Here is a 27,191-nt window from a genome sequence, read left to right as displayed (position 1 = left end):
CGATTGCAGCGTCATGGTTGATCCAACATGGATTCCCGTCTACACGAGCGTAGCAAAAGGGAATATTGTGTGTTGCCATAATTGTGAAAATGTGGTAATAAGATTAAAGTCACAGACTTTATCACATGATTTTAATAATGGCATAATCTCTGACGGAAAAAAAAAAAAAGAGGCTGCCTATTATTATTACCAATTCATCTCAGCTCCATAGTGGTACTTTTTCAGACATCAAAGTTACTATATTGATTTGTCCATAATCATCTCTCCAAATGAATTTGTTAGACAAAAGCCGTAATGATTGGTGAAGGAACCTAAATGATTTCTTTTTTTTTTTTTGCTGTAAAGCAAGAAGTTCAAGCTTTATTTTCAAGAGCTGCTTGTCCCGACTCGGTGGCTTTCGTTTCAAACCAACTGCATGGTTGATAGTTTGATGATCAGGCCCACCCGCTTTGTGAACTGTAAAAAAAAAAAAAAAAAAAAAAAAAGGTCCAACAGTTTGTTGAAAGAAATAATTTAATTTTGTAATGCACAAGAAATGGTTAAAATGCATTTTGATAAGATGTATCAAAACAGAAACATACTGTACTTTCAAATGCAGTACACAAGACACCTGCATAGATGTTCTTGTGGTTATTCTTGAATTGGAGCTTGTAGTGTAAATAAGTCTCAGTTGCATTCTCATTCCTAACCACACATTGCAAATAAAACCAGTGGATAAAGTCCACAAAATGTATTTGGCACATTTAGAATGATCTTTATGCTTTGAGCCAGGAACACGCTATAAATAAAACACCTAAAATAACTAAAATGACATCTTACAGATCGTGCGGGGTATGCACAGACCAGAGACCATGTAGAGACAGTTAGCATGGTATCTTTGAAGTTGGGGTTCAGATATCTTGCATCAGAGCTGTTGCTAATGTTTGGTTTCACAAGACCAGAATCTGCCTCATTCTGAAGGTGATCCTTTCGCTGGTTTATTCAACAACCTGTATGGAAAACTTCAAGCATTTTATGCAATCGTAAAATCATTAAATGTGTAAGGCTGATTATTCTCAGTGAGCATTCTTAAAAGTCAGCAAGTGTGTTCCCGGCTGTTGGCAGAGTTTGCACTTTTAGCCCCTGTGGGCGAGATTTAAAACCTACAAAACACACCAAATGCAATGTAAACTGATGCCCATCATGCAGCCATTATGACATGCATGCTTTAAAATTGTTGTAAACTTTTGGCAGAATCAGTAGCCGTCTATAGTCCACATCATCTCAAGTGAATTTTGTAAACACACGGGGCCTCAAACATACAATTAAACAGCATAAATAATTGTGTGCAACACGTTATACAGTACATGAAATTTTCCAGAAGCTGTAGGAGGTGATCTGATGTGTTTGGTCCCCACTCCTGTGCTCTTGTGCCTGGCAATCTGACCCAACGTAATGCATAAGATGGCATACAGTCCAAAGAGAGTTCCTCCAGAAGAAGGGAAGAGGAACTCTGGGCTCAGTTATCTTGCTCCTCTGCATCCGGTATGGGACCTACGAAGGCGCTGTGCTTCAAGCAGGTTTGGAGGTAGTTCACCACAGTCCGCTGAAAGTGTTGGACGCTGCGGGGCTCTCTTAGGACGTGGCCCTCGTCTGGGTACAGCTGGAGGGAGTAGTTGGCCTCCACCTTCACCAGTCGGCTCAGGAGCTCAGCGCTGTGCTGGAAGTGTACCCTGGCTTTGGTCGAACACACACAGATACACAAACATGTGAATTATGAATGAGAAACGGACACAATAATTCACTCTAAAATTCTGTATAAACTGTGAAGAAAATCTCACCATCTGCAGTTCCATGGAGAATGAGGAAATTCTCGTCTTTTAGCTTGTTAACCTCCTCCAGCAGGGAGGCAGTCTGAAAGGATACAACATTACAATATGTGTAGTTTATTGGATACTGCCAGCTAAATTTAATGCAGTCAATCTCAATAACTTTGGAAAAAAAAATCCAACCTTTATTCAAGTTTTAATGTACAGTTTATGTTTAATGCTTTGAGAGGTGTTGCTTAAACTTCATGGTCTTCTTGGAGGCCTTGGTTTGTGGTGCTATTGAATTGTATTGCACTGTTACACTGGGAGGTTTTTCAGCCAGCCCAGATATACCAGTGAGGATAGACTCATGGTCATTTTGGAGGTTGTAGTTTGCAGATGAATTGTGTTGCATTATAGTGAGACATGTCTTATTTTGTGAACTTTCACTGATATAAATGGGATGGACAAAATATTAGAAACACCTTTCCATATGGCACAATACAAATGAACAGCTCTGCAAACTACGGCCGCAAAAATAACAATACATTTCTATCAATATGTTCCTAAAACAGTTGAAAAAAAAAATCAAAACACTAGCAATTATGAAAACAAGATTTATTGCAGGATTAGTGTAAGAGATTGTATTTGTTTTATGGGGTTAACTTGCAAATGAGTTTATGATCACAGTTCTTATCGCTGTTAACATCAAAACCACATATACCTAAGAGCCTTAGAGCCTCACCGAGTAAGCATGTTCCTCTTTTGCTGGAAGGCCCAGATACCGCTCAGAGAATGCAGCACCTGAAAACAAGAGAATCATTTTTACTCTGAAGTGCCTCTGAGTTTCTGCACAATTTCCATGGCATCATTATGTGAATAGTTAATGACACGATCTCAACTCACTATAAAGCCTGAAGTCAGTTATTGGTGCCACAGCAGCCGTGCATTGAAAGAGTTTATCGGTTGCAGCTAACATTTTGAGAGTTAAATAACCACCGAATGCCTGTGATGAGAATAGAAAAGTGTTAAAGAGTGTTTTAGCTTTGATGACTTCAATAGGAAAGAATAAAGCTTCCAAATAGAAAACTGCGGTAACCTTTCCATAAAGGGCCATCCGACGATCATCAATATAAGGCAGCTGCATCAGCAACCTGTGGAAACATCATAAAAGCCCTTCAGTTTCTATATTAACAGGCTTTATGGTCACACTTCAATTATACAGCCTTATTTTATTACATAACTCTACTGACTCTACAATTCCCAGATAATCTTTGACTCTCAGCGAGCCGAGCTTGCGTGGATCCACAGCGGTGGTCTTCTGCCCGCGGCCGACCCCGCTCCTGCCGTCCACCCAGGCCAAGGCCACGCTGTGCATGCTGGAGAGGACCTGAGGCCAGTCGAGGGCAAATTCCTCCGTCACTGACTGACTGCCGGGAATGCCGTCTCTGAGTGACAAGACGCACAGGATGAGCCAGTGTGGTGACAGTTGTTAGGGCTTGCAGGAGTAAAGAAAAAGGCTAGAGATCATAGATTGTGAAACATGCGGCTTTAAACATCCCTCAGCCATTCATTCAGCGTGCTTGATGAATCACTTACACAATGATGAGAAGAGGGTGGAGGTTGGCCTCATAGCCCTGAGGTAGAGATAGTTTCAGGTGCAGATCTGTGGAGAGCAAACAAGGCCTGAACAAGGGCAACTGTCCATAGATATGTTTTGGTCACTACTACAGTTGAAACTTGTGCCTGAAATACATCTGAACCACAGAAACTATTATATTGTAATTTTCACTATGACCAAGTATCTAAACACACAATTTTTGTGAAAATGTTATTGTAGTTGCCTCCTCCAGGCTGAGATACTTGTTTTGCAAGTATTGTTCACTTAACAATGTGAGAGCTTAAATGAAAGAAGTATTTTTTTTTATCTTTGTTGTACCATGGTTGTCTGCTGGGAGCGTCCTGAACAGAGTCTCAGGGAGCCTCTTGTCCTCCAGAGCTTTAGACAGAGGGCTGTTATCCTCCAAGACGACATATCCTACAGGAGATAAAACACCACTGTCTCATATTCTTTAATATTAAGGCTCAGTAAAGCATCAAGTTGTGGATTAAATCTTCCTCATCCCCATGTAAATGGTTGAATTTAAGAGCCACAGACAGAGGGCAGTGTTCACAAGCATGACTTTAATGAATCTGTACTGTATTGCTCTCTGCAGGCTGCTGGGGGAAACTGCAGTCCGTGTGTGTGTGTGTGTGTGTGTGTGTGTGTGTGTGTGTGTGTGTGTGTGTGTGTGTGTGTGTGTGTGTGTGTGTGTGTGTGTGTGTGTGTGTGTGTGTGTGTGTGTATTATTGTACCATTAGTCAGACGAGCAGATGTAACACTCACTTGAGGGGTCCTTTGTACTGTGAACTGTCACTTTAGGTATTCCTGGACCTGAAGATTATTCAAAATGACAGCATTATAAAAACCAACTGTCTGGGCTGTATTGAGCATTTATATTCACCGTGAGTGTGTGTGTGTGTGTGTGTGTGTGTGTGTGTGTGTGTGTGTGTGTGTGTGTGTGTGTGTGTGTGTGTGTGTGTGTGTGTGTGTGTGTGTGTGTGATTTACCCAAGCAGTAGAGGGTGAAGTGGGTTTGATTGGGGCTGAAAACAGCTTTAAAGAACCGACATCCATCTATGAGATTACAGGAGATGCACTGGCGCTGAAACACTCCGTCCAGGTCCACACTTGGAAATAAGAAAACAAAAGGTTATCCACAAAAGAACAGGGCAGTTTAAAGCGGTTTGATTTGGTCCACAAGAGGCTCAAATTACTGCTCCAATATAGAGGACAGTGTGGGTATCTAGAGACAAACTACTGAGGCAGTTGACTTTTCAGAGACAAACGAGGTTCAATGAGGTTAGACATAAAAGTCGTTATACAGATTGCTCTGTTAGGCGATGTTGAGTCACTAAATGTCCCTCTCCACTCCACTGCTTACAAATTTCATTCAGGATTAATCACAGGCCAAGTTTAAACAAGCCCTCTTCCCACCTCCATAGTATTAAGTCATTTCCTCAAGCCCAAAGCTATGTAAATTAATAAAAAGATATGAAAAGCTGGGAGGCTGGTGAGGGAGCAGACGGGTGTTCATCACAGGCATTATTATCAAGAGACTCTGGCCTCAGTAGTAGAGTCGCATGGCTATCACCCTGAGAAGGATTTTTATCTGATATAAATGTGTCAACTGAGCTCTTTTATACTGCACATAAAATTGGATTTACATATAAACATACTGTTGTGAGCCGTTACTCTTCTGATTGCTTTTTTAGCTGTGAGAATTCAGACATTCATGGTTCCCAGATGATGTATCCTGCTGGCGTTTCCCGTGAAATCCCCCCGCGAGTCTCACACTTTTAGGTTTAATTGAAATATCTTGAAAGCTATTTCCCGGATTGTGATGAAATTAAATTCAGTCACATTGCACTCAAAATGATTTTTCACCCAGTACCCCCAATAGGCAAAAAAAAAAAGTGCATTATTGTTTATGACCAAATTTCTGCAACATTAATAACGTTTCCACCAACCTCTGCTGTGCTTTGTGGGTTGTTGTTTTTTCAGCCAGCTAATTAAACAAATATTTGCACGCTAACAGGTTGAACAAAGAGGCAGTGAACACAAGCTACCTGAAGGAGACAGACACGTTGCTGGGAAGACCCAGATTTCAAATGATGTTATTCACTGTTTGTCCTCTAGGTGTCGCTGTAGTAATATTTACAGACCAGGTGCGTGGTATTTGACGCCGGAATGTCAAACGGTCTTTTTGCGATAAAGTTAAGTCAAGCTGTAAGTTGCGTGTTGGTTTATTGCTGGAAAAGGGACCCTGGACATTTAATCACTGTGGAATTTTTCTTTTATTTTAAAATTTTTTTTTACTCAACACGACGCAGCAGCTCCTGAGGTAGGCGAAGCGAGGCGTGACAGCCAGACAGGGTCAGTCCTGGGTGAGACACCTCAGTAGCTCCAAATAATGGACTTAACTTCTTCAACACCTGCTACAAATTAACACGCTGGCATTGACTTTGTTAACAACGTAAGCCTACTGACATCAGCAAATAGCTCTAAGAAATTACAGACTGTACAAGTAATGCCAGCATGCTCCATGATAGGAATATTTCAATTTTAATTAGCCTCATTATAAGTAGAACGTTGAACGGAGTCCTTGTAGGATTTTATGGCAAGCATTTTAGATATCTGCAATTGCATGTTTCAAGGTCAAAATTACATCCTTACTTGATATAACGGTGGTTAAAGCTATAGACAAAAATTATTCTCAACAATAGCAGAAATACCTCCGACTCTGAATTTCCTTGTCAAAACTACTTTTTTCAGATATCCTTAACAAAAGTGGGTATTTCATTGCTTTCAGTGGATATGTGTTAAAGATATTAGTCATTTAGTTCTTCCTCGTCAAAATGAACATTTCAGATGTTCAGAGTGACATTCTTTGTGTCCACTACTGTCATTTTAGATATCCACAACACCATCCCTCCTATGAGAAACCACATATCTTTTGCCATTCATAGGGATCTGGGTATCAACTTCAGATATCCACGATTTAATTTTGAGATCCAGAATGAACAGTTTGGATATCTGCAATAAAATTCTTACTCAGAAATACTCCCATTTCAGATATATAGATTTATGTTGTCACGAGTCATAAGTTTAATGTCAGATATTCAAAATGATAAATATTCCATCGAATTCAGAATGTAATTTTTTTAAGTCCAAAATTTTTGTGACCAGTAAAAATGTTATTTTGAATACGAGTGATTAGAAATATAAATTAACAATAGCATATCCACATCCACAAATCTGTTGCGGATATTTTATAGTCATAATTCTAATAAGAAGAATAACATTTAAGATATTTAAAATTACAATAGTGCAAACAAAGAATGGTATTATGGATATTTGACATGGTCATTTTTGACCAGGAAAATGAAGCAATAGATATTTGAATGCACTCAAGCTATGATATGTAAAAATAACTTTCCACACAAGGTAGGGCCATTTTTCAGAGGGAAGTTGCATACCTGTAAAGGTGTCTGCTGTGCCTGGATTCTTCTGTGCTCAGGAAGTAACTGATGATGAGAAAAATGAACCACAAACAGAACGAGTTACTCAACTTTGTCAAACATTTGGATGTTTTAAATTCATCCTAATGATTCGGGATATTAATTATTCATGACAATAATTTATCTCCACTTCTTTACATATTTGAGAATGTTAATAAAATCAGCCTTGTATTGCATTTATCTTGCACAGCATCATTAGGGATGGTGAATTCATTCATGTTAATGTGCCCCCCAGTATCAGTCGTGTTCTTCTGTATGAATTTAAGTGGAATACTGCAGGACAGGATTACCGGAGGCAAAAAGCCGTATAAGCCCGAGGGTTTTTAGGCCTGAAAATAACTGTCTACATACGATTTACTTTCCTTGCTTGTCTGTGATGCTCACACACCTCAGTCAATCGGTACATGTGGGGTTTCTGCCCCCAGCAGGATAAAGACAGATTTAAGCAATAATCTGCTCTGTCCAAGTGCAAGTAATCCTTTGTCCTCTTCAGATTCAGAGCCTGCCAAAGTCAGTCAGAGCTATTTCCTTCGGCCTTTTAACCAAGACCAATGCTAAATGTTAAAATGGCTTATTTTCATTATTTTTTCATTACTATCATAAGTGTATCGTTTCCCTTCCGCAGAGTCTGTCCTATCGAAGGAATTTTCTCTGAAGCGGTTGACGCATCTAACATTTTCTCCGAGTTTACAGGAGGAGATGATCATTTTAATGATAGCCAATATTCGACTCTAACCCCCCCCGCTGTCCCTCGCGTGTTCGTAGAAAGAGGCTGTGCGCTGATAAAGGGTGATTCAACCCAGCTCCACACGCTGTGGCGCTCACATACATCTTTCCAGCCTTCTCGTCAAGGGCGCAGAGCAGGGTGACGTCCCAGCTCCCCGATGTCAAGAAGCGAGGCGGGATAGAGGGGATGGCAGCCTGCGTTGCACAGAGACACAGGGATGAAGGGCAATGCAGAAGCCGTCACATGTACAGAATAGAAATAGGTGCAGCTGTACGGCAAGCGCGTGTCAGAGGATGGCAACAAAAGTGAAGACGGGTTCATAAAGTTAAACCGCATGAAGACACTGAAGGCAAGAGAGTTCAGAAAAAGTACCTTTTTAAAAAAAAAATTATGGTTATTTTAATGGTGGAAGTGAAGTCAGAGAGACACAAAGGAGAAAACTCTGGATTTTAGCCTCAGCAGCTAATGGCATACATCTGTACACATGCCTTTAAGTCTTAGTCTAAATTGAGCAAAAAATCAGCAGATATAATTTCATCCTGTATAGTTTGTTTCTTACAAAAAGCAAAGTTAAACGTTTTAATCACGCCACTCAGGATGAGTAAGTTCGTTAACTGAGCTTAAATTAATTCCTTCAGAAATATGAACAGCAAAGCACCAAGGAAATTAATCAGGGAAATAAGTTCTGAGATAAATGGATGGTTTAGCAATTTGGGGAAAAGTAATACATTCAATAATATACAATTAAAATGGCTTTGCAAGTAAAAGAGGTGGAGGAGAGGGTGAGAAAAGCAAACTGTAGCCTCTGTGCTGCTCAGGTTTGTAGTCATTCACGGTTTTATGTTGAAATGAAATGAAATGAACCAGTTATGTCAGAAATATACTCAATAAAATGATAAACACTACACTTTTGTTTTCGCACTCATTTCTTGTTGAAGTTGAAGTTAAAGTAAAAGCTCTAAGACTTCTTTTATGCAAATAAAAAAGGTTATTTCTCCAATTTAAATTCCCAAATTTGTTAAAGTACATGTTAGTTAGCACTTTGCTTCTGCCAACATAATCCACCTGACAGCTGTGGCACATCAAGTTGCTGATGAAACGGCATGATTACTGCGCAGGTGTCCCTCGGGCTGCTCACAAAATCAGGCCACTCTGGAATGTGTAGTTTTATCAGGCAACTCAACGCCACAGACGTTAGAAGTTTTGAGAGAGAGCGTGCAATTTGCATACCGACTGCAGGAACGTCCATCAGAGCTGCTGTTTGTGAATTGAATGTTAATGTTGGCAACAATAAGCCCTCTCCCGCGTCCTTTCCAAGAACTTGGCAGTACATTTTGTTGAGTGTATACAGAGATGATATGAAGGAGGAATAGTGCCAAAAATTGACCTGCGCTGTGAGACCAGCAATGTGGTGAAACTCTCCACGAGCGCCTTGTTTTGCTGGCAGGATCGTATAAAAAACAGAGGCGTCCTCTGAAAACAGTTGCACATCCTGTAGAGGAAAAAAAAATATGGAGTCAAAAAAAAAAAAAAAAGACTGCAGTGATAAATTGGTGTAAAACACAAGCAATACATACCTGTCGTTGGTTTTGCATTATGTCCATGGCCATTTTGTGTTTCTACGGATTTAAAATTTCACAATTTAGAAAAGTTATTAGCCACACCATTTGCAAAGCAATTTTGTTTCTAAAGTGGATGTAAATAACATTTTGTGAATAAAACTTGTACATGTTAATTATTAAAAATGAAATTAATACTTCACTTAAATCTGTGAGGAATTACAGACGAGCAGCAGCAATGAAATACTGCAATACGTCAATGAAAATTCTTGTCAGGCAGCAAATGACCTTAAATATGAATCTAGCCAGTAGAGATTTGAGAGCTTAAGGAAATCAATCTCAACTCCCAACACTGTGTAAATGAAGCAAAAATTCTATTAAAGCTGTATATTGGAGCAGAGGCCGGTCTGATTACTAATGTGGAACAACTGATGACCACTCACCTCTGAGCATGCTCCTGTGGTGGCCTCACACACGCACAGCAGTGATTGGTTCTGGGCACGGTTCAGCCAACGAACCGCGAGCCGGGTGCTGCTGATCCAAGTCACCATGGAGATGTAGCTGTCTCTGAAGAGGCGATGCAGAAAATGATACACAGGGAAAGTGGTGCAAAAGAACAGGGGGAAAAAAAGAAAGCTAAACAGTGAAGGGGAGAGGAATTTCAATGTGCAATCATTTCTGATGGGGTTTCTGAGGCGGTAACGGTTTATTCTGTTTTTTACATTCACACAGGTGGAGTTACCTGGCCCGGAGGGAGTCAGGAGGCATCATCTCCAGAGTGTGAGCTGGACCATACAGATTCACCACAAACAGACTGACTGATGGGATACTGGAGCCGGCCTGTGAGCACACAAGATAAAAGGAAAAATGTTAAGCATACGTTCTGGCAAATATTTTTAGACATGCTAGCAGCGGGAGTCCAGGGGCAGCAATGTCGGTCGATCAGTCAGTCAGTCCACCGCTGCGGTGCAGGCTAAAACACAGTCGCTTCATAAAGTATATACACCCCATCGCTTTTTACGCACTTAGTTGTTGCTGATTTAAATTTGGTTTTAAATTTAGTCTGGGAAATTTGAGCAGCTGAATGGCTGCTTAATGGGCTTTTACAAAGTATTAAAAAGGGTCTGAATACTCTTGTAAATGAGAGATTTGCGAATGTTTTTAAAAACATGCATTTATTTGTGAGTTATTGATTGTAGATTGGTGGGAAAATTGCCAATATTATCAATTTAAAAGGAAATGTACAACACAATAAAGTACAAAACGTGAGGGATTATTTTCTGAAGCGACTGTATTTCAGCAACAACTGGGTGGATCGTCATGAAATGTTGCTATCAATGAGCAACATTTAAATTTGTCCTGCAAAACTAATGAAATTCCTATTATCCTCAGCTTTTTATTTAATGCTAAATGGTAACACGTGAAAGTAAAAATGGTAAACATTACATCGGCGAAACAGCAGTATGTTAACGTCATCATTGTGAACATGCTGACTCAAAGGATGGCTGCACAGCCTCAGCACGGCCTCACGGAGCTGCGAGCATGACTGTGGACGATCTTGTTTCAACCAGTTCTCACCTTGGGGTAGGGGAAGAGCACATTGGAGGGGTAGAGACCACCTAAGAAGTGAGGTATTTCCATCACGGGTGTGGCAGAGTTGTTGATGCTGAGGTATGCCAGCCGGGCACCATCCATAGACCACCAGTGGGCAGCATATTTCAACAGCACCTCCTCTGTTATAGAAGACAGAACGTTTTTGAATGTCAAACTCGTCGCGCAAGTCTGCTCATAATTATTGTTGAGTGTGAAGCCGGACTTTATCGCACCTTCGTAAGTCCAGTCAGAGAGCCCGTTCAGCACATTCTGCTCCTCGGTGGATGTGAGACGCAGGGGATTGCTGGTCACACTCGGCTTGTAGTAGATATCTCCGTCAAACACGTAGGCCTGGCAGGAGAGGCACACATGGACAGCTCCAATCCGTTATCAGAGACAGCGAGGTTGCAGACTTCAGAGCCGGTTGCCTGATTTGAGCGGCGGAAACCGTCCAAAATGAATGAATCGTTGGCCGGCACACACACACACACACACACACACACGGGTGGGAGGCAAACCATCTTTACTTGCCAGTTAATGTGCTGCAGATAAACACTGACATAGCAGCAAAAGCCAGTTACATTACAGGGGAAGTAGATGAACGATATTGTGAGTGTAAAACAACCCCATTATATTAAAACAGCCACTGCAGCTAAGATGAGTTCATCTCATAATGACGTGGCACCATTTATGTTACCATGATTAAAAAAAATGGCAGGTGCTTTCACAGGTAGACTGCGTTCTTATAAATTATAAGGGGTGAGAATATCCTCTCGTCATATTGACAGTTTTAGTTGTAGTAGATTCCAACACATAAATCTGGTAAATGGCTCCTCACTCACCAGCTGGTTCCCCTGAGGTCCCCAGGAAGCATACTGTAGCACTGCCCTCTTCGGATGGTTAAGGTCCTGCAGTTCCCTGTAACACACACAAAAACTCAGACATAAGCGCTCCATTAGGGATTACTGTCCTATTTGAAGCCCTTTGAGGTCCGTCCATGCCCTGCCCTCGATAGAGATACCGCACCAAGATGCAGAGAGGAAAAAAACCAAAACAGAAATGGAGTTGGTTCATGCAAGAGTGCAACATTTATTTTTTTCCCCGTATTTTTAGACACACTTTTTTTTCTTCTTCTGGACAGGCAAACATTTTTCCTCCAAGGCATACTCAGGCAATGATCAGTACTGCAGGTCTTCCTAAAAATCGTTTTCGGGAATCACTCCTCAGAAGTTCAAGAGCCACCATAGAGTTGTTGTTTTTTTTTTTCCCACTGATGATGCTGAATATGAGTCTCAGGCAGTGAAATCTGAATAACAGCACAAACCTTACGTCGGTATATCGAGCCTTGAAAAGCCACTGATGAATGACTGCATGTCTGACGAAAACATGATTCAATGAGACACACTTTGGGAGGGAGGTTTTTTTTCAGTCCACAGGTCTGCTTGCATTGGTAACGCTCATGCCCAGTGCAGCCCATGCATTAGCATTCACGATTGCACCTACCCATTAGCCACATTGTAGATAGCATAGGAGGCTGTGAAGGACTGAGAGAACACCTGAAAGAGGTAGAGGATATCATGCACACAGGTGTGCCGCACAGAGATGAAAACACACATATTTCAGTGCTCACACATGCTCTTTAACGTGTTTAAATAAAGTCAAATGCAAATGAAACAAAAGTTGTGAATTTCAACCTTATGATAAAGCAATAAGCAACAGGAAGCTGTGTTTGCATTATCTAAACTCTTCTATAATCACTGCAAAGCACTGCGTGAAGTGGCTTATTGCTTTTATAAAAAAAAAAAAAAGCAGAAACAATTGTTCAAAAAAATTAGAAAGGTAAATGCTCAGTGATCCCAGAATTATTTCATTCATAGTAGTGGGATTTAGTGTTATTCTTTTACCAGCAGCAAAGTGCCTTCTACTATAATAATCCATAAGTGTGGTCATTTCCAATGGTGCTTTAATATAGCTTTGATTTTTTTACTGCGCAAATTGCATATTCACATTTGGCTATAGACTTAATTTATATCATTCATTTGCAGAAATTTCATCCGTATTACATCATTACTGAGATCACAAGTGCATAACATAAAGTGGGACCCTGAAAACCGAATAAAAAAAGACAACAGTAAAGACACAGCATGTGAAAAAAAAAGTACCAAACCTTAGACAAAAATTCTTATTAAATAGCATCATTAGAACTAATATCCTTCCCGCTGGGCTGTATTGTGGCTGACATCTGTTTCACAACCTCGACACAAGCATGAGCAGCTCCGAATGATTACAGTAACATGCTGAAGAAAGACGAAGAGACCGGAATCAATGCACGTGCGCATGTGTACGTGTGCGTGTTAACCACGATTGATCAAAGCATTTCCTGATGAGTTCCTGCTAATATATTGATTACCATTGTCGTCTTTTTTTCTTTTGTTTTTCTCAAGTAAAGAGTTGGAAGCAGCGTATTTGCCCGCTGGCCTAACCACCTGGAAAAACCCGTCCCTAAAGAAATTAAATGTCACATTCTCTATACGGCACACTTTGTGAAATTGGATTTTTTTTTTTTTTTTTTTCCCTCAGTGTTGTCTGTTGTTAGAAAATGCACGAGTGGAGTGACACAGGGGTAAAGCTGCAGGGCTCAAGGAAGGGAAATAGATTCTCAGGCTATCTAAATGAAATTGAAATCTGATTGCGGTGTAAAGTCTTTGAGCGTGGACAGCAAGGGAGCTGCACCACAAAATAACAACAAGAAGAGGGAGAGGAAGGCATGAATTGGTCAAACACTGAAGGAAAGAATGAGGGAAGGAGAGAAGACGCAAAGACGAGCTGAAGGTAGTATCAGTCTTCGAGACCAAAGGAGGCAGCGTTGCCATCAGCGCCATGTTCAATCAGCTGTGTATGATTTGTTTAGGATCCCGATGATTCTGCTTGTGATTAATCGTGAGGCCGTCGGTTGCTGTGTGCTTGTGTGATGAACAGAAAGAGCGTGAGAGCATCTGTCCTAATTCTAATGTGGATGCCAGTAACGTATCATAAATCCTCCAGATCGCTCTTCTTGTCACCCCCCCTTTTTTACTACCCACCCCTCCTCCGGGCTGCCAAAAAAAGTGGGGGCGGGGGCACAAAACACAGTTTAAACACTCAGAAGATAGTGCGGGATAATGTGACAAAGGACGCGTGTAGAAATTACAACTCCCTTTGCATGAGCACAGATATCGGGATCTATTTCAAAATGTGGGATTCACAATGCAGAGATAATAGTATCTTTCCTTCTGTTCCTGCCTCAGGAGCGTTTCTTCGCAGCCCCACAATGCGCTGCCTTTGATACTGGCGCCCATCAGCGTTTGCTGCATGGTGCCGACACCATTGCCCTGCCATTTTATTTGTCCCTAAACTACCCTGTCTTGGCAGGCAGCAGTTCATTTGCAGCTGCGCATCAATCCCAGAAACCACCGCTGAGCTATCGCACCATCACTGATTTAAAAATATCCCGCTCTCCTCTTTTCTTGCTTTACTCCTCTCACACAAACACAAACAAACCAGCTTAGTTCAAACGGGCTTTAAGGAAAGGCATTTTCCGGTAGAAAATCAGCTTTCTCTTGTTCATCTGTCGCCAAATCCCCAATTCACTTCTATGTATACCCTCTTATCAAAATCCATTTATTTTCACCCACAAGGCACCCACTCCCGCTCAAAGCCTCCAGACCCGATACAAAACCCAGAGAAGCCTTTTAACTTTACACACAGCCTGCTCATCCATTTCGCTCCGCTGCAGCTCTCTCCGCTGAGCCTCGCTGACATTCTTTGATAATCATTTTGATTGATTTCAACTGGGCAGTGTATAAGGGCAAGTGGTGCATATCCCATTTTTCAACCCCCTCCATTGAGTGTCTTCCTCCCACCGCATTCTCTGCCACTCTCAGCAGCAGCGTGCTGCTCTTCTTCTGAACAGCAAAGCTGGTGCCTGGCGCAAACTGCTTTAGTCAGCACAAATCCCCCACGCCCCCAGAGATAGACAGAAAAAAGTGAGTGAGAGTGAGGAAGATGAAGGAGGAGAGAAAAAAAAAAGGAGGCAGCTACAGAAGAAGGGGGACAACGGAGGGGTAGCCCCCACGCACACAAAATGCCAGCAAGGCTCACACACAAATATCTTTTTCTAAACAAACAAATGATTCCAGGTGGCATGCCTGCTGCCTCTGATTTCCTCGAGTGTACATACACCCCGAGCATACAGATGAGACCAGACAATCCCTTCTGACATCAAAGGAAATATGCTAATCACGTGGTATGAATCAACCAGAACAACCCACAAACTGGGCAAAGATCTAAACCCATTCTCTGCACAGATATCTGAAAACTGATTGCGTGCATGCTAACCGCTCGATAATTCGGTTAGAATGGACGCACCGTGTTTGTGACGAATGCTGTAACACAGCAACAGGCTCATTCGTTCCACACACACAGAGAAAAATATGATACGCAGTGATTAGAGCAAAGGCAGATAGAAGAGAGTGAACGGCTGAACAAATGAGAGGACAGCAAATTCTGCCCCCAGGTTTTTAATAATAAAAAAAAACGTGGAAAATGTGCTGAGGACCTTCATTTCCTCCTTAACTCTGTTTTCTGCTCCCGCCGATTACTTGCACATTACACGACGTGCCTGCCCTTTGAGGGAAGAGTCAACAATTTATTAGCGATGCGGGTATTTACAGTGAGGCGGCTGCTGGAAAGGGGGGTGGTGTTGGTGGTGGTGGTGTGTGTGTGTGTGTGGGGGGGGGGGTGGGGGGTGGAGAAATGTGGTATTAAAAGCAAAGTGAGCAAAAGATCTGTGTTTTGTCTACCCCGACGCTTATCTACCACCTGCGATCATGATTCTCTTCAGCTCCTCATTAAAATTCCCCACCGAACGAGCAGGGGTGATTTCATTACTGCAGCTCCAACCTTAACTCTTCATCTCCTTGATGTCCCCCCTCCCCGTGTCGCACCTATCAACTAGCCACTTTACAGATATCGCTCACTCTAACTCTCCCTCAGTCCCCGTGCACCTCCTGCCATCAACCAGTTTAAATATTCAACTCCTCATATGTTATCCCAGTCATTTGGCGGGTGGTGTAATAGAACTAAAAACTGCTGCAGTAGCAGAAAGCAGCTTGCGCGCACACACACACGCACACACACACACACACACACACACACACACACACACACACACACACACACACACACACACACACACACACACACACACACACACACACACACACACACACACACACCCCTTCTCCTCCACCCCCCTCCTTCATGTTCTTGCTCCTTATCCCTGTTGTTATTGAGGCTCTGATCAGGATGCTTGTCACCGTTGTTTCACAGAGACAGTGGTAGCCAGACAAACACGTGGAGGTCTGTGAGCGGTAATAACTTCGATATTAGTGGATGATTTATAGCCCTTACATGATATTGTCTGAAGGTAAAAAGCTGGATGGGGCTTTGTGGAGTAAATCTGAGCCAACTTACCGATCGGATGTTATATGCCAGGAGGACAAACCTCTTGTCCGCAGACACTTGGAATTTAGTGGTGGTCAGGTCCTGGAGAAAAAGGACAGTATAAGATAAGACTTGGTCAGAAACTTTAGATTTGGATGCTTGGAGATAAAGTGGGTTGTGTTATTTGATGTCGCATTTCTTCTCATTTATCAAATTGCAACTTCCTTGTATTCATTGCTAACTGTCATTGAGTGTTCCTCAAGGGTCAATCCTGGGACCGTTCTGTTTCTCCCTTTACACATCATCTGTAGGGCATGTGGCCGGCCAGCTTGGTTGTGTATCTGTTCATCTCTTGGCTGATGATGTTTATCTTTATGTTTTTTGTGAAATCTGCAAGGCTTGCAAATGTGGGCATGTTACGTAACTGTCTAAAATGCAAAAACTATCAAAACTACTCATATCACCAGTGATGCGTTGTCTAAAGCTAAAAACAAAATCGATTTCTTTCCTAAAAAACAGTTGCTTTTCTCCCATTTAATTACATTTTGTGTGAAAGTATTCATGACAAAAACAACAGTACGAAAAACGTTTTGACGTGTAAAATAATCGCAGTATAGTCTTCATAATAAGTAGTGCGATGTATTTCCAAGTGAAATTGAATACACACTCATGTTCAGTTTGGAATAAAACAAGAACTAACTGAAGAACAATAACACAATATGGTTTTGCAATGAGACAGAGTTTGGAAAATGTACTTTTGTCTGATGGTGTTTTGCTGAAATGAGGACTCTTGTCCAAATGTTTCCCGCAGTTAAGTCAAGTTTTTTTTCTTGCCCCTGTAAGAGACTATGCAGCAACACAAGGTAAGCAGGGTTTAACATTTTTTTTATTGTTATTTATTTACCCCTAAAAAAATAATCAAAGATAAATAGCTAACTTAGGCCCTAAAATAGGAACAGGACTGAGAAATGTAACCAAAACTCTAAACTGACAAACATCTCGGGCCGTTTCTTTAACGCTTTAAGAAACAAGCTAAGCCCTTTTCTTATCGTACTGACGGCTCAAACATATCCTCCACTGTTTTGTCTCTTCACCTTTTGACAGTGTTAATACATTATATTTTTGTTTAAACCAAGAAGCGTTGGCGTGATTATGATTCAAAATTATGCTGCACATTCACTGAAGCTCCACAGTGTTTTCATCTCATCCTGACACTTGACAATGCTGACTTCTTTTCAGATTTACTCCTCAATTTAAAAGATACTTCTAATTACTTTCAAGGCCATTTGACTCCACTATACTGTATATTAGTGAGTCGGGTCATTAACCCACTCAGGTCATCAGATCAAGTGCTTCTTCCCAACGTTCTTGAACTAACTTAATTTTTGCTGCTCTGGTATTTATTAAAGCTTCCTTTCCCTGATTTGTTCTCATTATTTGACCATTTTTTACACTTAGCTTTAAACCGATTATATATTCAGAACTTTTGATTTTAACTTCAGCGATGACCCATATAAGTCTGTCAGTGTCGTGCAGAGGCGGTGTTCAAAATGATGCCCTTGCTTGGAAAATTCTCTTTGAAGGCGCATGTTGAGGGCTCATAGAGCAGCAAGATTGGGGGGGGGAAATGAGCTGATACTGTCACTCCGCCAAATCTTTTTTTGTCTGAACTGTGGGATGTGGAGCAGAGGGACTCAACTGCTTCTCTCTCTCTCAATCCAGAAGCACCTCTCGCTCTTTCCTGGCCCATCATTTTGTGCAGCTGTCGGTGGATATGAGCCAATCAATACTAAAATCTGCCCTCTGTTCTCATAAACTGTGCCGTTACTCACCAGGGAGCTGTTGTCCAGCAGAGTTGTGGTTATGTTGCTGGAGAGGCTGAACGACAGGACATGTCCCTCTCTGGTGCGCAGAGCCACTTCGTTCTCTATCAGGGTTGAGACAGTTCAGGGAAGAAGGTCGTGTGTTATTAAACCGAGGACTCAAATCCACAGAGGTGGAGACGGCTGCTACAAACCAGTGTTTCAGCCTCAGGCGGCGTCATTAAAGCGGTGTTAGGCTGCCGTTAGCAAGTCGTCGTGGCAGTAAACATGTACCCTTACCGTTCAGCCATGCAACACTGGGATCGTGAACTTTGAACTCGTCACTCTCCAGATCCTCCATGGCGAGATGGTTACGGAGCAACAAGTGAGACTCATCTGTGAAGACAGAGTTAGCGAGTACATCAGAAACTCTCCTTTGTTCACAGAGATGCAGAGTCTGAGCATCTTTGTTGTTTTGTCTCCCTTACAAAAAAAAACAACATGAATTTTACATGCGTGATCAGATGTCAAACATGCACTATGCCCATGGGAAAAGTGGTTTTGGAACATTTTCATGGTGTAATGCGGGAAGCCCATGTAAATTTAATTTGAAAACTTTTCCACGTTTTGTCCGTGTTATCATACTGTATGTTGCAACATGTGGTAAATCACATCTCCCATGTGCTGCAAAGACTTCGTTTCCGCTTCACTATTGATTACTATTACTATTGATTGATTCTTTTGCATTTTCAGCATCACTCTGGTCAGCATTTTGGAAAAAACATGCTTTTGGGCGCAGAGTCAGATGACGGATATCGCATATCTGTCCTTTAGATTTAAGGCTGCAGCCAGCAGTCGGGCAGCTCGGCTGAATATTGGAGGCAGATGGAAACAGCTAACATGTCTCAATGATAAAATCCAACTCCCGGCACCTCTGTGGCTAACTAATGAAGATATTACATCTTGTTTGTTTAATGTCCACTAAAAGCAAAGTTTTATGGGGTTTTATTTCTCAATGACGATTTCATGGCTGGAAGCAGTACCTTCTTGGATTCTCCCGTGGTTGCCTGGCAACTGCTCAGAGCCAAGAAATGGTCACAGAAATTATAACCCCATGGTGAATTGTTGTATTTACACTGTGGTTTGTGTACAGATTAAAAAACAGGAGTTAAAATGTTAATTAGAGAGCTTTGGAGGGGCGAGCAGGAGGATTTAGCTACTTCTGGAAAGTGCAAGGTTAGCTTTTGCAGCTGTCTTTCCAATCTTTGTGCTAAGCTAAACTAAGCAGCTTCTGCCTATCCCCTAAAATGTTAAACTGTTTCTTTCGTTCCCCACCTCACATCACACCTCCTTGATGCTTTAACTTCCCTCCAGCTCTTCACACCCTTGTTGTCCTTCCTTTCTCTTTTTACACATTCTTACCAGGCGTGAGGAGGATGACGGAGAGGATGACCAAAGACATAACCGCCAGGATCACCACCATGGCGATCCCGATGCCCTTCCAGTTCCGCGGAGGACCGTCTGAACTTCCCCGGTCCTGACGTTGAGAAAAAAAAAAAACGAAAAACAAAACACAAACACAGTAATGAATTTGAGAAACAGCCAGGGAGGAGGACATTAGTGCTGCTTGATTTCCACAGTCTCACAGAAATTTCTCCCCGACAGGCATATCAGCACAGCGAGCCTCAGGGGACCGAGACCAGTCTTCAGCATCACAGAGACTTGGCTGAATTACACAAATTTTCCATATGAGAACTGCATAAAATTGTTGCATATAAGAGATCTCCCTCTAATTGCTGCAGCTATTTTGCCCGCACTGTAATTTTTCTTCGCCATCGCCTCATTTCACCTGTTACATGACTGATGGGCCATGTGGTCATTACCAAAACGGGGGTGGGTGAAGGTTCCCTCTTAAACTTGTGGAGCCTGGAACTACACTGTGCTTCTATAGAAAAAGCTGTCACCTACTTCATCTTTAAAGAGCTGCTGTGGTGCGTCAGGATTTATTCAATATCTCTGGGTGAAGTTGTTAACAAGGCAATCCATTTTTTTTTTTTTTTTTTAAAGAAGCAGAAGATGGGATTGTACAATGAGCTACAAAGCCACAGTTGCCAGGACCTCAAGTTTACCCTGCGTTCCAGTATCCATACTTCATGTCTGGTCGTTCCAAATTGCATATTATTTCTTTAGTACGTACTGCAGCTACCTTTAAACAGTATGTAGTGTTGCATGTAGAATGTATACAATTGGGACACACTACTTCATCATACAAATACGTCTTGGTCTTTGACCCTCTTAGTCATATCTGTTGCGACCCATAGTTTTGAAGTAAAAAGAAAAAGAATAGGCTTCCTTTTAATTCCTCTTCTTCTTCTCCTCCTCCTTCCTTTTGCAGACGGAGCATTAGCGCCACCAACAGTCTGTTGTAATACATACTATGTTAAACGTAGGATGCTAAAAGTACCAGGATGTCCTACTATCTCTGGTCGTATTTTGCCGTATGCAGGACAGCATGCTACTGGAGTAGTTCTGCCCCACAATAATTTGCGCGGCGGAACATTCGTCACATCGACTGAACCGCCGAGAGAGTTGGTGGCACTAATGTTTCGCTCAAAAAGGGAGGAAGAAGCCGAAGAAGAAGAAGAACAGGCATTAAAAGAAAGCGTACACCTTCCAAATCACTTTTCACTTCAAATGTTCCACTATGGATCGTGACAGAAATGACCAAGAGGGTCAAAGTTTAAGGCACATTTCTACAATGAAGTACTATTTCCCAATTGTATACATGCTACATGCAACAGTACATACTTTTTTAAGGGTAACTGCAGTACGTACTGAAAGTAAAAATAAATAGCATGCGATTCGGAACGCAGGGGGGAGACTCCTTGTATACCCCATGAATGCGATCAAGGTGAACTAATGGAACGGGCCGGCATCGGTATCAGTCACAATTAAACACAACTGCGTGCTGTTCCCAAGCTGTGCTCCACTCCCTCATACTGAGTGGCTGGCACAGCTGTAGCCACACGCCTGCTGGCGTGTGAGAGTTCAGTGACAGAGCAGCCATAAAACTCAGCCTTCATTATGGCCGCCCACCCCTTCGGCTGTACCCCTCGAAAACCTCGCCGGTCGTGATCGCCCCGTCCTCCAGGGGTCAGAGAGGCTGGCGGGGGAAGAAGGGCATCTACGCGCTCCACTGGTCAACAGATTGTGCTCTTCCGCGCTCCCTCGGTGACGCCAGCTGTCCTTGATTCGGTGCTATTGGCCACACTATTTTAATAACCTAACACTTCCTCTCCACGAGCATACACTTCTTTGCCTCCCTTTACCATTTGACTAACAGCTCCTTAGTGTATTATAGTGCTAGAAACTCACAATGTACTTACATACCCGGAGTCAGGATGTCTTAAAAATCCACTTCAAGAAATAGAAACATTGTGAATTCTGCAAGATCTGGAGATGTAAGATCATTGTAGTTGCACCATAAAAATGGTGTTTTTCAGTTTCAATTTCTGTATGCCGCTATGCGCTATAATTTTTCCATTCACATTTGTATTAATCTCAACATTTCAGCCGTTTTTACTCCTTACTGTACGAGGAAGCAGGTTTACTTCACACCCGAATAACAAATTCTGCCAGAGCAGAACTCCTTCCAAGGTCTCATCTTTAATAGATCCATTTCGGTTGCAGAATCATAACAAATTAAAATCCACTACCAGTTACACCTGCAGGGACAACTTTTAAGTGATATTTAAACTTTCAGTTGCTGACCGAGAGCTGGGTGATTGATGTCCAAGGCAGTGTATCTACTGGCCTTTCTAACTCTCTGCTTTATCTCATTCCCCTGCCCTCTCGGCACACAGTCTCTCAAAGAACCACCATTATCCCTCTATCAGACGAAGAAACCTGCAGTCTGTGAAGGCTGAAGTAGAAAACAGTCAGGACTGAATCGTGCATTTTTAGCACTTACAGGTACAAGGTTGAAAAATAGATAATTTTGAATTGAACCACAGGTTATATGCTGGTAAAAAAAATGACAATCCGTCAATAGCGATGGTCGTGTACCATAACTGTACAAAATCTTAATATATCTTGATATGTACTATATTTAAATTACATCGTGATGCCAGGATCTCGTAGAAAAATACATTTTAAACTCAATTTCTTGCTTGGCTGATTTCAATACTCAGAGTTTTAAGTCCTACCTCTAATTATGTGACAACATGAGACCAGGAACATCCTCCTAATGAGAAGCACCGCTGCTACGAGTCCTCTAAGCACAGACATTAGGCTATTCTTCCAATTAAGACCAACAAGGAGAATCCCACATCTGGCTGAATTTGTCACACTCAAAAATGAGGTAAACGCGCTGACAGAGTCCCCTGAGAAACCACTGGGGAAGTTGCTGGGGCTGATTGGCTGCTGGTGACAAGAGATGTGGGGAATGTAATGCAGCACAAACTGCTGGAACAGGTGAACAGATGACAGGCCTGGTTTATCTCAGTCAGCGCCACTGATGGACAAGCAGAAATATCTCCGAGCAGGTTTTCTGCTGAGCTGGACTGATAAATAAATCACACATGGACCTTCCTCAGTGAGCCATCTTTTTATTCAGCCCGTGTAATCCCACAGCGGTTGCAGAAGAGGCCTGGATGAGGAGTCAGTCAAACACTGAAGGGTGCGAGAATGCAAATCACAGGTCTTATTGTTTAAGGATAAATCTCCCCGAAGGAATCCCCTTGGGAGGATTTTTTTTTTGGGCAAATCCTGCAGAGCTGAAATAGAAGAGGGAGATAGAGCTCTTACATTTGCCAGCAGATCTCAGGGATTTTCACTCAACCAAATGAGAGAATCGATAAGGTGTACAGTTGTACAGAGTCCAGAGGGAAACAATTAATAGTGGGAATACAGCCATGACGGAAAAGGAGACTTTTTAGATAGATGCCCTCTGTTGAACACTGTTTCTCGCAAAGTTTGACACTTTCTTGAGGAATATCAAGAACTATTCTGACCTTTCTACCGTTTCAGCTACAAAAATCAGACTCTTCAGAGTGGAACCATTTATTCAAACGGCACACGAAGAGATCCCAATCAACCGACTTCTTTTTACTCAAAGCACTGCGTATAATCAAACTATTCCAACTGTATTGATTGAGTTCGCACACTGAAGAAGCAAGCCACGGCAAACACAATTGCTCAATCTGCACAGCATGCACCACAAGTAGGCTGCACTGAATACAGGCGGTGCTTAGAATTCATAAATTAGGCTCAGGAGATCTCCTTAACTCCTTATTCTGTGTCTTGGAGGCATCCGACAATAAATCACATGCAGAGGAATGAGGGGAACCAATGCTGGCTGTTTGGCGTTTCTGGCTGTGGATGTACATGCCTCTAACATCTGCCGATAATCTTTATTACACACATGACATTGGCAAAGACATCAATTAAATAACTACCCACATAAAACGGGGTGAGAGCTATTGGCAGACACATACAGCCCTCATTAGAACCTATCGGCTCCTGATTTTAATGATTCACCGCAATTGCTCACGAGGGAAAGCTGTAGATTAACAAGTAACCCACATATGTATTACCTTGTCAATATTTGTCAGTGCCTAATTAAAAAAGAAGGTCATCATTAGAGCAGACTGTAACTTTGACATGGCTGGAATAGATGGCAATCAAACTGCTGGAAAGAGATACTACAGCTCAATATTGATTCATATATGGGGCTCTTTTTCATCACATCCAGAGGCATTTCTGTGCTTCTACTCACTGCACCAGAATTCATCCTTTGGTATTTCTTATCTTAAAAAAAAAGATGTGCACAGTAGGTGGCACAGACATCAAATGGGACTAACCTGGCAAAAATGCCCTCAAGGCTTTTGCCAGACAATGCAGCAAGAGCCTTAGTGAAATGAAAGACCAGCTGCTTTCGCCTCGACTGCTGCAAGGCTGCCCTATCTTCTTTTCATGCTCCCCATCACATGCAAGAAAATTACTGTACAGAAGGGTCCCATACAAGGGAGCTTTTCCTCAGCACGTCCAGCCACTTAAAGTGGCTGAGTTGCCTGCCTTAGGAAACAAGCAGCATCAGGAAAACACATGTGGGAGTGTTACGGGTGACACGATATGGAGTTACAGTAAAATATGAGAGAGGGTATGCCATTTTTTTTAGCAGGCTGAGACCCTACAGAGACACTCTACCAGCAAATACTATGCGTGTAATGCGCTCACTGTAAGAATTCACTGTGCTATATTGTCACTTTATCTGTGGATAAATATTCAAACAAAATTGCCTTTGAAAAAACTATTTAAATGGCTGTTTCTTTTCTCACTTAATGCCAGGGATTAACTGAGCCAGAACCAAAGCATTGTGTTTTTCTGGCATGAAGCATGTGGTATTGCTCTCATAGTTGGTTCAGGCAACAAATAATATTAAAGGACCTTTATGTTGCTGCACTTCATTATGACGCACAAACATATGACACAAGTAGTATCCCGCATTATTCCACAAACAAGCAACTCTGCAGCAACAGAGACGACAGACTTTTTTTCTTATCTGAATCGAGGATTAAAAGAAAGAGGATGTGGTATGCTGTACAGACAAATTTGTGATCTGCTGTTGTCCTACATAAATATAATTTGACTTGACTGGACACACATGACAGCCTCTCCATCAGAGAAGTAACCATAAAACCCCTTAAATCCCCTCAAAGGATTAAGTATGATTTGGCTCATTAAATGCTCTGCTGTATAAAGCACATTGATTGGAGGCTGTGGCTTGAGATGTTGCGACATTTGCACGTAATGGATTGTCTCTAAGTCTCGCAGCCTCGGGGGGGCCCTCTTAAGAAGATAATAGTGCTGCAGGATTGTCACACAAATGCTTTCAGACAAGTTTCACCAAGATTTTATCAGAACAGCATGTAGGTCAAACATCTAAAGATTAGAGCGTCACTGAATGTCAAACACCAGAATCATAATACATACAGATTCTACATAATTTACTGAGTCCAGCCTCTGAAACATTTTCACCACCAAAGAAGCTGTGTACTAATGATCACATGCTTGAAACTCTACCAAAAAGGGGCTGAGCTGCTGACTTGGCAAGGGTGGAAATTGTTGCACTGCACTGTAGAGAAACATAAGCGCCAGAAAAACAAAAAATTCTGGACAATGACTGATGGCACATTGGAAAGTTTTATTAAAAGAAGGAAGCATTGCAGGTTAGTTATGCGCAGATAAATAAATCCCACCGAAATCACAGTGTAAAACCAGCGTGATGATGAATTTGAGGGAAGAGTGCCGCTTCCTCTAATATTATATTAAACTGTTCATGATTTCATAACAGTTCAACACACTTCAAGCCATAAAATATAAATAAATCGAATGCTTAATTTACCTAATTATACTCCTTGTAATATTTAAAAATAAGTGTGTTAACAAGTTGTTTCAGAGGGGATTTGCCTGTTTAAATAAACCATGTTGCATCTGAACAGGAGAGCTGAGGTAAAACATAATTAAAATAGGAGTAATATAATAAACTATATATGTCAGAACTACTAAGGGCTGTTTAAATTAACAGCAGTAAACAGAGGATGCTCATAATCTTTGTTCATTGACAATACACCTATGCAGCAGAGGGATAATCAATCATACAGTGCAAGCTGCCTCTGTCACTGTGCAGGTACAAGCTGGATGGCACTTTGCTGGGACAAATATCTATATATTGGAGAAAAAAAGAGCATTCCTATGGGTGCAGATATAATGCTGTAAAAGTCTGCATGGGACAGAGACGGTGTAGGAGTGATCGAGACTGGACTGGACGTCGAGTTACACCAGCCTGCACCGCAGTGCACAGAGTCAAGCCTGTCCGGGAGATGGATATTGAGGAGGAAAGTGTGAATGGGTGAGCAGGCTAAAACACCAATTTCCCCGCTGCACATCAGAGGACAACACACCCACATCTGATATGATAAAAAAAACAAAAACAAAAAAAACCAAAAACAAAGTAGGAATAAAAAAATTAAAAACAATTTTAAAAAAAAAGAAGAGAAATTCACACATACCAGCTCCGTGGTCATGTTTTGTTGAGTTGTGGCAATCATTGTAATCCGCAACAATCTCTGCTGCCTGTGTAGCCTCAAAACCCGCCGAGCAGCTGCACTGTTGTCTTGCGGAGCTTTTTCTGCATGCTCTGCTTCTTGCAAGTTTGTCCTCAGAGGGTTGGTGGTCCTTTCTCTCTCTCTCTCTCTCTCTCTCTCTCTCTCTCTCTCTCTCTCTTCTCTCACTCTCTCTGCTCGGGTGACTCTCATTCATTCACTCGCCCATCTAATCTGCTTAGAGGCTATTGATCGGCTCAGAAATTAATCATGACAAGGTGTTGGGTTTATAGATATACGATCGTCGGCTCCGGCTGTTTCAGAATTCCTCGTCAACAGTCAAAATTAGTAATTATCAGACAACATATTGATTTGCTGAATGATGAAAAGCCAGTTTAACTGTGAAGCACATGTAGTGTAATTCAATAGGCTGCTTGCATAAAATAGTTTCATTCCATCATTTCTATGTAGCGTATAGTGCCTTAATGGGCAATACTACAGCTACATTAGGACCTTTAAACATACCGGGAAACATTTGTATTGTCGTGACCTGAATACAATGTCGCCATCTACACACAAAAAGATCATAATGATTCTTTGTAATTAAGGAGGAAATCCTTTTAGGGAGGCATTATTGGGCTCGACGTCAAATACTTTGTCATATGACTGTTAATGGGCACTATAACTGCAGCGTGACCAATGACCTTAACTCACTCACTTAAAGGAATAACGATGTTTTCTGGCACATGTTCGGTGCTACAGATGCAGAGCACATTACCTCACAACCGCAGCATTATGACATTTTACAGTTAAACTCTACAGTTTAATAACAGTCGTTATTTTTCCACTTACTCAACGAATAAAACATTCCTTTACTTGTATGGACTCTACTGTGTCCACTATGTGACCGGAAGTCAAGTTTTTATTCTCATCCCGTCTCTCTCGTTCTGGACTAATTTGTTTGCTTCTTTAATCGCTAGAAAGAAAAAAAGGGAAAAAATTTAATTATTTTTT

The 27,191-nt window shown here is 41.7% G+C and overlaps 1 protein-coding gene across 1 annotated transcript; it reads right to left on the bottom strand.

The window, feature by feature from the left end:
- Positions 1–495: 495 nt before the first annotated feature.
- On the bottom strand, positions 496–26,336 carry LOC138624216 (inactive dipeptidyl peptidase 10). Its single transcript, XM_069704200.1, has 25 exons — positions 26,145–26,336; positions 19,495–19,609; positions 18,373–18,468; positions 18,103–18,197; positions 16,301–16,372; positions 12,290–12,342; positions 11,629–11,704; positions 11,020–11,137; positions 10,772–10,926; positions 9,936–10,033; positions 9,637–9,760; positions 9,212–9,253; positions 9,022–9,126; positions 7,737–7,828; positions 6,866–6,913; positions 4,398–4,516; positions 4,174–4,221; positions 3,727–3,825; positions 3,387–3,453; positions 3,041–3,235; positions 2,887–2,941; positions 2,694–2,793; positions 2,533–2,591; positions 1,821–1,893; positions 496–1,716 (listed from the first exon to the last, which is right to left on the bottom strand). Exons 1-25 carry the CDS (start codon positions 26,181–26,183, stop codon positions 1,499–1,501), a joined length of 2,361 nt encoding a protein of 786 aa, XP_069560301.1. The 5' UTR covers positions 26,184–26,336; the 3' UTR covers positions 496–1,498.
- Between the last annotated feature and the right edge of the window lie 855 nt (positions 26,337–27,191).

Source organism: Brachyistius frenatus, unplaced genomic scaffold (assembly GCF_029030835.1).
Source record: "Brachyistius frenatus isolate BFR_SWC_R1_liver_20210118 unplaced genomic scaffold, ASM2903083v1 Contig_50, whole genome shotgun sequence".
Lineage (NCBI taxonomy): Eukaryota > Metazoa > Chordata > Actinopteri > Embiotocidae > Brachyistius > Brachyistius frenatus.
The sequence above is the reverse complement of the archived record's forward strand: the minus strand, read 5'-3'. Positions and strand labels throughout refer to the sequence as shown.

Excerpts from the sequence above, each read along its gene's own strand:
- LOC138624216 (XM_069704200.1), bottom strand. The coding sequence starts at position 26,183 with ATGATTGCCACAACTCAACAAAACATGACCACGGAGCTG. Across the intron at positions 12,343-16,300 it reads TGGCATATAACATCCGATCG|GTGTTCTCTCAGTCCTTCAC; the intron begins GTAAGTTGGCTC and ends TACCTCTTTCAG. Across the intron at positions 10,927-11,019 it reads CTCTGACTGGACTTACGAAG|AGGAGGTGCTGTTGAAATAT; the intron begins GTGCGATAAAGT and ends CTTCTATAACAG.